The following is a 15,174-nucleotide window of genomic DNA, read 5'->3' on the forward strand; positions in this document are numbered from 1 at the left end:
CAGGTTCGCTCACAGAACACAAGTCAATACAGGGAAGAGATCGGGCTACACGTAGCCTCGTAGCCCTTCAGCCCTCCTGGCCGAGACCACCCAGAGCCCTTGTAGGCCTCTGTTTCTAAGACTTCTCTCTCCACCGACTGACACACAGAGGGCTGGATTTATCCCTCCTCGATTTCAGCAGGCCTCACCTGCGAACACCTCCGGCAAAAGACAACACCCGTACTGGAAGGGTGTGGACTGGCAGATCCCACTACCAAACCTATTTACCAGTCCCAATAAAATCCAGCCCAGAATAAAACGTAAACAAAACTGTCTCTGCAAACTATGTTTTGCTGAAACCCCTGCAGCTTTCTGGATTTTATTTATCTCACCCAGCCGAGGTATCTGGGTGGGATATACGCACCTTCCAGCACTTATACTGTGCACATCCCCACAGTGTGTAAAATAATAAAAAATAAAATAATTAATAATAATAATAATAATAATAATAAATGTAAATGCTAAATTGCGCCTGCTATAAAAACTTTTTAATTGCTATATTATGACCCTGGTAACCTTTTTATATTTATGTCCATGGAGCTGTGTTAGTGCTCATTTTTTGCAGGGTGATCAGTACTTTTGTGGTAACATTTTGGGGAGTCTAACTTTTTGATTACTTTTTATTCATTTTTTTTTGGGGAGGTGAAGTGACGAAAAAAAAATGGCAAATTGGCCATTTTTAATTTTTTTTTCCTGTTGTGATGTTTGCCATAGGGGGTAAATATTTTTATATTTTAATAGTACATACGTTTTCAGGTGTGGAAATGCCTATGATGTTTTTTTTATTGTTTACTTATTTTAATTTTGAGGAAGGAGAGGGGGCGATTGGAACGTTTATAACAAACATTAGATGACAAGCCAACAAGCCATTTGTATGCTGTAATGAATTTTTATCCAGCATTCAGTATATTCTAATGCAGTGCTGCCACCTGCAGGCCTGTATTGGAATATACCAGTGATAGGCTTCGTAGCCTCAAGCAGGCTCCATCCTATCACTGCAATGTAATCGCTTCTCCTATCTCAGCTGGGAAAAGCTGTTACCGGCGCGGGAGCATGGAGCTCCTGAATTTTCACTGCTCAGATGCCGTGGCCACTTTTATGGTTATCGTTATTCGCACACATTAGCTCCGGGCCTTATGCTGTGTAAAACAGCAGAAACCCAGCCACTATAGCGCTTACTGCACTCTGGAGCGAGTGCCATATTTAAAGACCGGACATCCACCTTACATGTATGGTGGATGTCCTGAAGGCACATTTATGAATCCTGAACTGGGCGTTACCAGTTGAGGGTGTCCCCCTACACAGCCGGACACTATCCCTCATCCCTAGTGAGCGCCAGCAATCACAGTGCTGTACATTGTATAGCGGCTGTGGTTGGTATCGCAGCTCGGCTCCATTCACTTGAATACTACTGAGCTGCACAGCTGCACCTAGGCCACGTGACCAATGAACGTGATACGGGTAAATGAAAGTCTTAGAAAATCCCTTTAAGAGAGTTAACAATATCTACTACCTGCAGAAGGCTTACCGAGAGGAGGTCAGACTATGTTCTTACCTAAATCTATTCATATATTCTGTGTTTGCCGAAAGCATTATACCTTGTACAAGAACAGGAACGGCAGCATTTCAGCGCTCCGACCAGCATTGTCTTCTTCTAATTCTTCTCAATAACACGGACTGAAAATACCATTGGTTTATACCGCTCCGACATGGTCTACAAGTGATACAGAGATCCTGAGACTGGCGATTTTACAATGTGAACTATCAAACAAAGGAATAGAAAAAGCTACACAGAAAAATAAACTATGCACGCTTCTTGTCCGAGCACAAACTGGAGAGAACTATGGAGACATCTAATACCATGGTCATCCGCTTTACTGTCCTTGTGTGACCACTGGGTAACGGAGTGCTGTAGAATATACAACAGCTGTCCTCCAGAGAAGTACATAACGTTCTTGCAGTGATCAGAACCCCCATCCTGCAGTTACGTGACGTAATCGAAAGCTAATGGGTGGAATAACACACACAAAACACACGCACCTCCACCATCTTTCACAGAACAGTTATGGAGGTTGTCCAGCTGGAGGGCTCACTTTTCCTTTGCATTCAGCTCCCCCATTTACATCCCTTCTCCCCTAATTGTTGGTTAGTTGGTCTTATGGCTCATGCACGCGGCCGTTCTGTGCATCGGGGATCGCAGTTTGCGTTTAAAGGGAGTCTGTCATCAAAGTTTCACCTTTTTAACCCTTCCCATAGCTTTCTAGCAGCCTTACAGTTAATAAAAACGTTACCTTTATGAGCAATCCTGGACTTATAAAACCGGCAAAAAACATCTTAGTAGCATATGCAAATGAGGGCTCGCAAGTGCCCAGGGGCGGCGTTACCCTCGTAGGTGCCCAGCTAGCTCAGCCTTATCGTCACTTCCCCCCGCCCATTCTTTCCCTCTGCCCGCCCATCTACTTACTTCTTGTTTCGCCGAGATCCCGCGCACTCAGTCCGTCAGCCGGCACATGCGCACTGCGATGCCCATTCCTTGTACGGCATCACAGTAATTAATGCGCATGCGCCGATGGACCGCCTCCTTTGTGGCGTTTTCACGCCGTTAGCCAGCGCATGCGCATTAATTACTGTGATGCCGTACAAGGAATGGGCATCGCAGTGCGCATGCGCCGGCCTGAGTGCGCAGGCGCGGGATCTCGGCGAAACAAGAAGTAAGTAGATGGGCGGTCAGAGGGAAAGAATGGGTGTGGGGGGAAGAGACTATAAGGCTGAGCTAGCTGGGCACCTACGAGGGTAACGCCGCCCCTGGGCACTTGCGAGCCCTCATTTGCATATGCTACTAAGATGTTTTTTGCCGGTTTTATAAGTCCAGGATTGCTCATAAAGGTAACGTTTTTATTAACTGTAAGGCTGCTAGAAAGCTATGGGAAGGGTTAAAAAGGTGAAACTTTGATGACAGACTCCCTTTATTCAGGAATAACTACCTGTTGGAGCGGTCAGTATATAGAGGGGGGGGAAGCTAGTACAGCCTGCTGACGGATATTTCATGTATATTTTATGCACCGTATTTTCTATGACACTGTATTTGGAACATTTTTCTGCGATAGACAGATGAGGCCCACTGGTCACGGTCACAATTTTAGAGAACATGTTTGCTTTAATTTGCTGCCTTGCACTCTTCGTTATGCCAGGAGTATGATTTGCTTTTACAACCTGTGACAGGACAATACATTATGTGACCATGACTGTACGGCACGCTCAAGGCTGGACTGGCATTCATTGTACCCAGCAGATGGTGGACATGATGGACGACAGCACTCAGCTGGAGGAGGCACTTCTCATTATATTTAAATGCAGCTGGAATAGTGATGATATCGAATATCTAGATATCGGTCTCATATCTCTGTATCTATCCATCTACAGATTTGGGTGAATTAAAAGTGGTCCACCACATCCTTTCAATATCAACAGAGTGCTGCCTCATCTTGTATCTTTGAATATATAGTGTAGGTCATATGATTGTGTGTCATGGTCCCTCCAGTGACCGAGGTTAGAAGATCTGAGAGACTGGCTGCACATTAGGTTATCTGACAGCCTGCTTTCACTTGTTGCAGGTAATGACCACACCTCTCGTCTCAGGTGTAGCTTGTGGTCATTGCTGCTCCTCTATTTAGTCTGGACTCACACTTCATACTATGCGGTTGATATTATCTGCCTGGTGTTTGAAGAGCTGGTGTGTGGTCCTCAGAGATCCTGCTCATACATTTTCTATTGAAGATAAGTGTACTTCTCTTGGTATTTTGTTGCTTGTTGTTTACTAGGCCTCAGGGAAACGCTGGTTTGTTCATCTGGGAAGGAACCAGTAGTCTCAGACCCTGTCACTAATCCTAGGGATTTCCAGGGTTACTAGGGCCTAGGTTTCTGGTGTATGAATATTCCAATCTTCAGGGGCTATTCATGCTGACAGGAGTCAGGGCTAGGTTTAGGGTTTCCTTAGGTGGTCACCATTTCCCTTTCCCTAGCCTCGAGGCCTAGTTCCTGGTCATTTTCCTTCTGGTGCTCCTCCCCTCCCCCTACACTGTGACATTGTGCTATTGATTAGTTACCTGAGGTCAAGTATCCTAAAGGGAGGATTTATACTCTCTGGGGCCCTGAACGCCAAGCCATTCGAGATTGTATCCAGGAAAGTCTACAGAAGGGTCATATTCAGTCTTCTGTGGTACCTACGAGAGCTGGTTTCTTTTTTGTCAGCAAAAAGGATGGTGAACTGAGAAAAAGACCAGTATTGTCCTCGCTTGTGGCAACAAAGGAAGGCTAGAATGGCATTCTGAATTGCGCTTAAATGTCTTTCTCACACACGAGCACTTCATAATTTGGCACTTGTTCTTGCAAATGTTCTCCCTTGTCGCAACAATATATGGCATTTTGAATTGCAATAAACAAAATGCAAAATAAACTACACTTATTCTTATAAAATAGCGGAAAAACAGAACTTTCTTACTGAAAAACAAGAGAAAGAGACCAGTATTGTTCTCACTTATTGCAACAAGGAAGGCTAAGAATGGCGACGACGACCTCTGGAAAGGAGTATTTTATACTTTGCCGGTTTACCTTTAGCATTATGTAGAATGCCTAGGAAATGTGTGACATATTTAAATGGAACCTGTCATGTGGATATTTGATTATAATCTAACTAATTATATACAATCATCAACTACTAAAAAGTGCCTTAGATGAATTCACTTACTGGTGTGACAGATGGTTATCTCATACTATACACACAAAGATGCCACATGCTAATGAGCTGATTTGAGTCCAGCGTGATGTCAGTGAGTCCAGTGTTTTTTTAATTCAGAGCTATAGCCACTCCCCTGCCCACCTGCTGCTGATTCATATGGAAACAAACTGTCATTCAGCAGCAGGTGGGCGGGGAGAGTCAGGAGCTCATGAATATTCAGGACTCATCATTATCAGCTGGAGCTTTTCATTACAAGATGTAGGCAGATTGACTGGGTCAATCAAAGAAAGTGACCCAGCATTGTGCTAAGAGAAGTCACTTATTTATGTTGCCCTTAGTTAGGACACCATAAAACTGGTGACAGGTTCCCTTTAAGGCTATGTAAACCTTTGGAGGCAAATATGTCTCATGACTGCATTTTACTCATTTTGGGCTAAAAATATATTTTTTAATTGGTCACAAAGGTGTATGCTATAATGAGTGTTTATGATGTCAGAGAGCAGAGATAAGGAGCCTGTCAGATTCCTGCCTGACGGAGCAGAGAAAAAAAATTCAGATCCCTCTGTTATCTCAGCTCTGTACAGAAAAAAGTGCTCCATATTTGTAATAAAGACCAATTAAAAAATTATTTCTAGCTCAAAATAAGTACAATGCAATAATAAAAAAATGCCCCCAAAGGTGTACAATTCATACTTTGCCTGAATACTTTAGGCATTCTATAGAACATCCTGGAATTTTAAACAATGCCTGATTTCATACATTGCCTGCAATATATACAATATTTTTCGCCCCATAAGACTTACCCCCCAGTGGGAGAAAAATGCCCCAGCGTCTTATGGGGTGAATACTAATGAGCACTTATTAGTAACGGAGGACCGGGAAGCGGTGAAGGCTTCCTGGTCCTCGGCTGTGCTGTGGCTGAACACTGGAGGATGCCCTGTGACCTCACGTTGTGCACGTCGGGTCACAGTACAGCCGGCGGTAAAAAGAGCAGGAGGAGAGGTGGGGCTGTCAGCTGAGGTCTGATTAACATTGGGGGGGGTCTGACCTGAGGTCTAATGAAATTTTATTTTTCTCTTATTGTCCCCCCTCAAACCTTTGTGCGTCTTATAGGGCAAAAAATGTGTGTGTATATATATATATATATATATATATATATATATAAAAAATGTATTTATTATTACAAAGAAATACACGATACATACCACATCAGGCTTCAAGCGAAAAGTTAATGGAAAGGAATAAACCAAGGACTGGAGGGTGGTCAGAAAGGACGAGCTCCAGGACTGTTGGACTTCTCTGCTCCTGGGGATGCGATGGATGGTATACTGCAAAGAACAAGGAGGAAAGGGACAATGTGCTGACAGTCTGTGCTGGATGTCCTCCACACTTAAATTATAAGTAACGTCAGCCAAAAATAAGAAAATTTTAAAATAATATTCTCATCTGATGATCAATCATTTAAGTAAGAGGGAAAGACAGAAAAACAGACAAAGCAGTAGTCCGCATTCTAGTGTGCAGAGATTGCAGAGGAGAGAACCTGGAAAGTTTTCAGAAGTGATGGCAGTAAGTGTCGGGCATTAGCAAAGCAGAGGGCACGGACGGGCTGTAAACAGACAGGAGGAGATATAAGAGGGGGCAGAACTGTGGGTAACAGATCAACCAGATCTTTGAAGAATATTTTTGACTGCAGCAAGTACAGCAAACGGGTTTAAATGAGTTAAAAGGGATTTTTCCCACCCAGTGATTGGCAGAAGCTCTGCAGTTTACATTAGAATGTTGCGCCACCTAGTGGCATAAAAAGGAGACACATCCCAGTGTATGAACTGCACCATGCAAACCAGTGACATCAGAATAATAAATAGTACAACATTTGGGGGGCACTGTGTGTCGGAATGCTGAAGTGAGGGTCATTAAGACGTCCAAGGATGCCACTGGATGCCGTCTATGAGTACAGAAGGGCATAGTCAGTCCTAGAAGTCAGTGTGTGATGGGGGGGGAGGGATGGTGCAGCTGAGAGTCCTCCACCGATTACCATTTGGACTTCTCAGAAATGCCTAAATCTGAACCTTCACATTCACAGGGGGCGTTGATGAGGCGTGCAAGGGAGCCTCATTCCACCGTCTAACCACAGGCCATGGTAGATTCTAAAGGGTTAAATGCTGAAGATCAGAGTCATTTCAGATCACGGCTATTGAAGTAGTAATGCGGGAATTGGTTTGGGAAGCAAAAGTTTTTGTGAAGATTCTGTGCACCCTACATGAATATGGTAAGAGTGTAATTACAAGATTGCCGTAGATCCAAGACATAAAAATATTTAGCATTAGCCATTTTTTAAGGGGTTTTACCACAAAACATATTCTAAATTTTTCAAACCTGCACCTGGATCTGAATACTTTTATAATTAAAAATGTATTATAGCCACTGAGCTATTCAATAAAAGGTATTGGTTCAGTGCCACCACCTGCTATTTGTTTATTTCTTGTCCACCTCACTGAGGTGGTCGCACATGTTCAGTTTAAAGGGGTTCTCTCACTTCAGTAAGGGGCATTTATCATGTAGAGAAAAAGTTATTACAAGGCACTTACTAGTGTATTGTGATTATCCATATTGCTTCCTTTGCTGGCTGGATTCATTTTTCTATCACATTATACACTGCTCGTTTCCATGGTTACAGACAACCCTGCAATCCATCAGTGGTGGTCGTGCTTGCACAATATAGGAAAAAGCACCAACCTATGTGCACTACCACAGTCCCGGCCACCAGAGAGGCTGACGCTTTTTCCTATAGTGTGTAGGCACGACCACCAATGATGGATTGAAGGGTGGTCTGTAACCATGGAAACGAGCAGTGTATAATGTGATGGAAAAATGAATCCAGCCAGCAGAGGACACAATATGGATAATAACAGTATATTAGTAAGTGGCTTGCATTAACTTTCTCTACATGATAAATACTACTTACTGAAGTGAGACATCCCCTTTAAGCCTTCAACTGCCACCTGCCACATCTACTGTTAGGTTACTTTTACATATGCAATGTCCTTTCCGGTTTTGCGATCCGGCACAGGATCTCAAAACCGGAGGAAAACGCTTCAGTTTTGTTCCCATTCATTGTCAATGGGGAGAAAACTGAACAACTCGGAACGAAGTGCTCCAGGACACAACCACAGCAAACTGCAGTTTTGTGTCCGGTTTGTGAAACGGAACAAGCCAGATCCAGTGTAACGTTATATTTCCCTACCTCGTGAGATGTCCCTACCCTCGTCACTTCCGGTCGCACCGAACATGACGTGAGGTGGTGTGCCGCGCAGGCGCACAACGACGGGGTAGGGAAATTTCACGGCAGAGTGCGCATGAGCCGGGAGCCTCGCCAGCGGTTAGGGTAGGGAAAAATTACGGGCCAGTGCGCAGGAGCGGTGATCGGATGGATGTTCTCAGCTGGACACCGGCCGACACTGCGCATGCGCTGGGAGCCTCACCAGTGGTTAGGGTAGGCAAAAAGCACTGGCCCGTAATTTTTCCCTACCCTAACTGCTGGCGAGGCCCCCGGCGCATGCGCACTCTGCCATGAAATTTCCCTACCCCGTCGTTGTGCGCCTGCGCGGCACGGCACACCTCCTCCCGTCATGTCCAATGCGACCGGAAGTGACGAGGGTAGGGTAATCTCACGAGGTAGGGAAATATATAACGTTACACCGGCACTAACACTATTGTAAGTCAATGGTGCCGGATCGGTTTTCCATTGACTTACAATAGTGTTAGTGATAGATCCAGTTTGTTCTTTCGATTTAATACAACCGCACCCAAACAGAACGGATGCAGCTGGTTGTATTAAATCAAACTGAATCGTTGTCCTCCAGTTTTGAGATCCTCTGCCGGATATTAAAACCAGAAAGGAAAGCGCATATGTGAAAGTAGCCATAGAAGCTGTGGCAGTTACAGGGAGAGAGCTGCAGCAGAAAGGACATGCCCCCTGAGCTGTTACAGGGAGAGAGCTGCAGCAGAAAGGACATGCCCCCTGAGCTGTTACAGGGAGAGAGCTGCAGCAGAAAGGACATGCCCCCTGAGCTGTTACAGGGAGAGAGCTGCAGCAGAAAGGACATGCCCCCTGAGCTGTTACAGGGAGAGAGCTGCAGCAGAAAGGACATGCCCCCTGAGCTGTTACAGGGAGAGAGCTGCAGCAGAAAGGACATGCCCCCTGAGCTGTTACAGGGAGAGAGCTGCAGCAGAAAGGACATGCCCCCTGAGCTGTTACAGGGAAGGAGCTTCTGCAGAAAGGACATGCCCCCTGAGCTGTTACAGGGAAGGAGCTTCTGCAGAAAGGACATGCCCCCTGAGATGTTACAGGGAGAGAGCTGCAGCAGAAAGGACAGACCCCTTGAGAAAGGACACATCCCTTAAGCTGCCAGCCTGAAGAGAATCTAGCAATTGTAGCAATGAATGAGCAGATCCATGTGAGGTCCAGGGCCGGTTTTAGCTTTGTTAGAAAGAGACCCCATGTACTGTATGATGTCCGATTTACATCAATCATAGCATCACCTCTAAGAAAAGAGAAATCTACATCATAGGTTGCAATTAGACTGCAAGTGGAAAAATCTCTTGCAGCACAAGAAGCGCATCCCCAGGGCCAAGCAATATTAATCACTCTGCAAATTGGTCTTTAGTGTAGATTCTCCCTAAAGCCTGTATTACACCTGACGATTTTTCATCTGGCGGTGTAATACTGCCGCCGACTGCCTGATGAATCATCGGGCGATCCAAATATTTTGACATATAAAAAAAAAAAAAAGATCTTTTGCAGGCAGCAGATCAGGGTGTCTAATAACGACCTGCCGCCGGCAGACCCCTAGACGGCATGGGGACGAGCAATGGCATAGTGATCGCTGCATGTAATAGCAGCGGTCTCCTCCACCAGCGAGCAGGCGATTGTCAGGAGGGAACGGAAATCGTCTGCCACATCAGGCTGCGTAATACAGGCTTTAGTCCATGTAAACATGCAACTTTCCTATATACTCTCCTCGTCACCCAGCTACAATGACATCTGCGAGACCGTGAGGCTGGGTTCACACGTGAAATCTGGTGCCGAAAAATCAATGGCAGTTGAATAGCGGAAACATCAGCAATAAACAGGATCGTTTGGTGGTGGAAACAGCGCCGCAAAAACACTCCAGATACGAGTAACGTGCCACATAAGCGTTTTGCAAATCTACTGCCGGAAAAAAAAATATATAATCTATTGTCACATCATCACATGGTCAATATTGTCACATTGATGTCCCCAATTGTTATATTGAAAAAACACCCACTTTCCGCGGCTGAATCGGCGTCAGATTTTGCCATGTGAACATAGCCTTAGGGTAGCTGCAGATGAGGCCAAATGCATATTTCGCTGCACATTCACTTCCCAGAACCTGGGACCCCTCCGATCCGTGGAGCATCATGGCCTCCTCGTAGCTCGCCAAGCATAGCGACATCCATTGGACAGTGGCTGCGCTTGGAATTGCAGCTCACCCTTATTCACTTGAAAGGGACTGAGCTGCGCCTAGGGCCACATGACCCACGAATGTGACGTCACTGGCTTAAGAAGAGGCCTCAGTGCTCCGTTGCAGGAGTCGGATTCCGATAGGTCATCAATATCAGAATCTCTGAAGACCCCTGGGAAACAATAAGAATGTAAAGATCCGCACCTAAGGGCTCATGCACACCAGGGTGTGTGCCCTGCAAATAGCGGTTGGCAATGCACGGGCACCATCCACGTGCACGCCATTTGCAGATTCGGACCCATTGACTTGAATGGGTCCACGATCTGCAAGATACGTTCCACACAGCAAAAATATATATATATATATATAGAACTTGCTCTATTTTACTGCAGTGCGGAGGAACGGACCAAAATCAGATTCCGCACCACTCCGTATCGGGCAGATTCAAATCAACGGGTCCAGAGTGCCAGCGGCCGGTGCCTGTATACTGCTCGTGTGTATGAGCCCTAATAGTGAACAGCAAAACGACAACTTTATTTATGCTCCCATTAAATCCATTATGACACACGACAACTGATGTTTACGTATTCCAAGGCCGGGTCGCCCCTGGACTAAGGGCCAGCCTGCAACGTATAGGCTTCAGCTGTCCTGTGCCACGTTGGATTTTCTTGGCATGTAATATTGTGTGTATATATATATATATATATATTTAAAGGGGTCGTCTCATCACAGACAATGGGGTCATATATCGCTAAGATATGCCTCCACTGTCTTATAAGTGCGGGTCCCACCACCGGGACCTATATCGAGAACGGAGCCCTGAAAGTGTTGGAAGGCTCACTGAGCATGCGCGCAGCCGCCCTCCATTCATTCATTTTCTATGGGGTCGCCGAAATAGTGGCCCTCCAGCCACCACCTTACCTGCACCTATGAGACAATGGGGGCATTTCCTAGCGATATGACTCCATTGTCTGCGATGAGACGACCCCTTTAATATTACGGCTCATGAATGCTGGACTCTTCTCCGGTTTTCGCACTCATTGTGCTCGCCTTCACCTGTAGGTGCCGGAAATACTGTCGCCGAGCTCTGTACTTGGCCATCTTCGGCAGTCATGTGGAGCGCCGAGGTGCGAGTATGGGCCTCCGTTCTTGTGATCGGTCAGGTTCCCACTAGTCAGTCCCCCACTGACCTATCCTGTGGACGGGGGCTAACTGTTTACAACCAGAATACCCCTATGTAAAGGGCCAGCTTATCATCTGGAGCACACGACTTACCAGTGGATCTTCTGAGGTCTCATTCTTAGAGGTTTCAAATGAATGAATTTTCTCTTCACTCATCTTATCCGTCTCGGCCAAGACATAGTGAGTCGGGTAGTAGGACTTGGACAGGCCGCTGAGCAGCCGCAGGACTTCAGTGGTGTGTCCCCCTGAGAAGCAGCGAAAACAGGAGATTACTGAAGAGCTTTCAGTACGACGACGGGTTTATCAACCTGCGGCCCTCCAGCTGTTGCAAAACTACAACTCCCATCATTCCCTGACAGCCTACAGAAGGGCATCGTGGGAGTTGTAGTTTTACAACAGCTGGAGCATGCCTGGTGTAAAAGATGCGCATATGACCGTGAGAAGGGGACGTCCTCTGCGTCCAGAGAGATGAGGATCACAGGCTCCATCAGATATTACTCCTCCACAGCATTTTAACGTATCGCCAAATGCTTGGCCATTCCCGCGCACCCCCTCACACGGCGGCGTGTACCCCTTGGGGTAAGAGAATCTGTGGCCTAGACCGTACGCTATCGTAGCCAACTCTCGAACCCCAGATATCACCCAGCGAAGTGGCACATGACTATTGTCTATGCTACACGGTGATTCAGCATTGACCATAGAGAGCCCCCCCTGTATGATACAGTATATGGGGGGGTCTTGAGGAGATATACCCTTTAAGGCAGCTTGGTGAAGCCTCATAAATTAATGGGATTGTTTCAACCCTCGAAGCAACTTTACTTGGGCCTCTCAAAAGAGCTTAGCATAAAAAAAAGAAGAAGCCAAGCGCTCCGACCGCGCTGCTTCTGGTCCCTCGCGGCCTGGAATTGCGATATGCCATTTGTCCTCACACGACCCAATGCAGCCATTCACTGGCCTCAGCAGTCAATCTCCCTGGGGACAGGTCACTGCTGAGGCCAGTGAATGGCTGCAGTGGTGCACATGGCGTCAGATGGGATATTGCACAGCCTCTAGGTGTAATGGTAACGCCCCCATCGCTCCTAGAGGCTCATTTGCATATATTAAAACTTCATTTTTCTCAGCAATGCGGGACCAACACAGATGCCTTCAGCTGCCAAGCGCACATGTAACAGGTCAGCCAGTGTCATAGGGACAAATCCCCTTTAATGGGGGCCCTTCAGCTGATTACCTAGATGGGTCGGGGCCCCCACACTTACAAGGTGGCTCTCTGTCCTGGCCCTTGAGGAGCCCCCACCTGGACATATAGATATGAGTAATGTGACGCCACCAGTCCCCTCGCTGCTGTGCTGGGCCTTCCTCCGTCTGGGCACTCACCAGAGCCGGCCACCACCAGCAGGCTGACATGGCCTTTCTTGCCGGGTTTGTGCTCCCCCGACCCCCGCAGCACCAGCGCTACCCGCAGCACCAGGACAGTGAGCAGACAGCCGATCCCCGCCGGCAGCAGCCACTCCATCAGCCCCAGCGCCCTGTGACAACCAGGCCGCCCTGGAACGCACAGCCCTTCCGCATTGCTGACGTCAGGAGATTAGCGTCCTGCCATGGAGACGCTTGGCCGTACTGATTGGCTGGTAGCCCATGACGTCACGCTAACGCACCGCCCCGTGTTAAAGGCGTACACGCGCCTATTTGTAGCTGCACGTGTCTTGTGCGCGCGCGGCATCGATCAGCTGTGTATTAGTATTGGGAAGCCATCAGGCAGTGGTCCTACATGTGGACGGAAGGGTACATCAGTGCTTACGTCCTGCCAGCAGAGGGGGCTGCTAATGGGTCACACTGGCAGACGACAGGTGACTATAGGAAGCGCTGTACCTGTATGGCTCCACAGCCTGGCATCATTACACATGGTGCCATGAGGGCTCCACCAAGGGCCTGGGTCCCAAGATATGAAAAGATCCCAGTTACAGCCCAGTCATCTCCAGTTATGCTGGAGAGGAGGAGAGAGGATGACACCGGGTTCACAAGTTGCTGCTTTTGCCTCAATTTCAGAAACGTGAAACCAGCCCGAGCCTAAGGCAGCTTTCACACAGTCAGTGTTTGATCAGTGTTTGATCAGTGATTGTGAGGCAAGACTAGGAGTGGTTTAATTAATGGGGTTGTCCAGGAATTGATAATGATGAGCTATCCTCAGGATAAGTCACCATTATCACACGGCTGGGGTCTCGGTACCCTGCTGATCAGCTGTTTCAGGGAGCTACTGCGCTGAGCCGCATTCAATTCTTTGGGGCTGAGCTGCAACTAGGCCATGAGACTGACGAACGGTGACGTCACTGGCCGCGGCACTCGCACAGCCGATCGACGGGGGTCCCAGGTGTTCCACAGATCTGATATGGATGGACTAGCCATCAATATAAATTCCAGGATAACCCCTTTAGGGCCGTTTCACACAAACAAGTCCATTGTGGGAATCGCGCTCCGTGTGTGAGCATGATCCCCCGTTCTGGACCTGCAGGAGCGCACGGCATTATACTGACTTATAATGCTGTGTGTCTCTGCATGACCTTCTACAGAATCATAGTGACAGCTTCATGTCAGTGTGATCGTGTAGATGTAAGGTCAAGCAGAGGCACATAATATAGGGGCAAACGCACATGTTCAGGATTGAAATCCGCAGGGAAATCCACTCGGACATTCCGCATCAATTGGTGCAGATTTGCATGCAGATTTTCTTCTCCCCATTGAAGTGAATCTGTAACGCCCCAGAGGTGCATTACCACCGTTGCACCCCACCACTATCTTCTATGGTTAACCACATGTCACCCTGTGCATTTATTTCCCGGTCCTGTACCATGTGCATTCATCATCTTATTATGTAACTGTTCAATTGTAATATGCCTGGTTCACCAGCAGGTGGCAGCAAACACGGCAGAGCTACAGTTACATAGAGTGGAACCTTCTTTTCCATTCTAACACCCCCCTCTGTGGTGGACGTGTCCTATTTGCTGCAGGGAGGGTGGAGTTTAGTTAGAGTGAGTCTCGTTTTACCCCCTGCTAGGGGAAGGCACAGGCGACGAGCCCTGTCTAGACCAGCTGGAGCATCTTCAGCTCCAAAGCTTCGAGCCTCTGAAGCCAGGAGTAAAGTTCCCTGGACCAGTTTAGAGACAGACTACAGAAGGAAGTTGCCGCCTAGAGCTAAAGCTGAGTTCTATAGCCAGCCTGTCAGCACAGCAGAGCCAGAGAGTAAGGCTGGGTTCACACGGGCGTTGCGGGGAAAATGCGTGATTTTTCCCCGTAAATGCAAAGCGTTTTAATGCGTTTTGCACGCGTGTGAGAAAAATAGGCATGTTTGGTACCCAGACCCGAACCTGGACTTCTTCACAGAAGTTCGGGTTTGGGTTAGGTGTTGTGTAGATTTTATTATTTTCATGTTATAAGGGAAAATAATAGCATTCTTAATACAGAACGCTTAGTAAAATAGGGATGGAGGGGTTAAAAAAAATTAAACTCACCTTAATCCACTTGTTTGCGCAGCCCGACTTCTCTTCTTTCTTCTTCTTTGAGGAAAAGGACCTTTGGTGACGTCACTGCTCTCATCACATGATCCATCACCATGGTGATAGACCTTGTGATGGACTATGTGATGAGCGCAGTGATGTCACCACAGGTCCTTTTCCTCAAAGAAGAAGAAAGAAGAGAAGCCGGTGTTCTGCCAGATTTCTATACCTTGCCAGA

General features: G+C 47.1%; 1 protein-coding gene across 2 annotated transcripts in view; it reads right to left on the bottom strand.

The window, feature by feature from the left end:
- ALG14 (ALG14 UDP-N-acetylglucosaminyltransferase subunit) overlaps positions 1-13,029 on the bottom strand; it is a 37,888-nt gene extending 24,859 nt beyond the window's left edge. Inside the window, exons 1-3 of one of the 2 annotated variants that reach the window (XM_040406609.1) lie at positions 12,820-13,027; positions 11,539-11,690; positions 5,983-6,105 (exon numbers count right to left, since the gene is read on the bottom strand). In XM_040406609.1, the coding sequence (XP_040262543.1) occupies positions 5,983-6,105; positions 11,539-11,690; positions 12,820-12,958 (414 nt within the window). In that variant the 5' untranslated portion in view covers positions 12,959-13,027. Of the gene's footprint in view, positions 1-5,982; positions 6,106-11,538; positions 11,691-12,819 lie in introns of both variants that reach the window. The other variant, XM_040406610.1, reaches the window with a different exon arrangement.
- Positions 13,030-15,174: the final 2,145 nt, after the last annotated feature.

The sequence above is a fragment of the Bufo bufo genome, chromosome 9, assembly GCF_905171765.1.
Source record: "Bufo bufo chromosome 9, aBufBuf1.1, whole genome shotgun sequence".
NCBI classification, from domain to species: domain Eukaryota; kingdom Metazoa; phylum Chordata; class Amphibia; order Anura; family Bufonidae; genus Bufo; species Bufo bufo.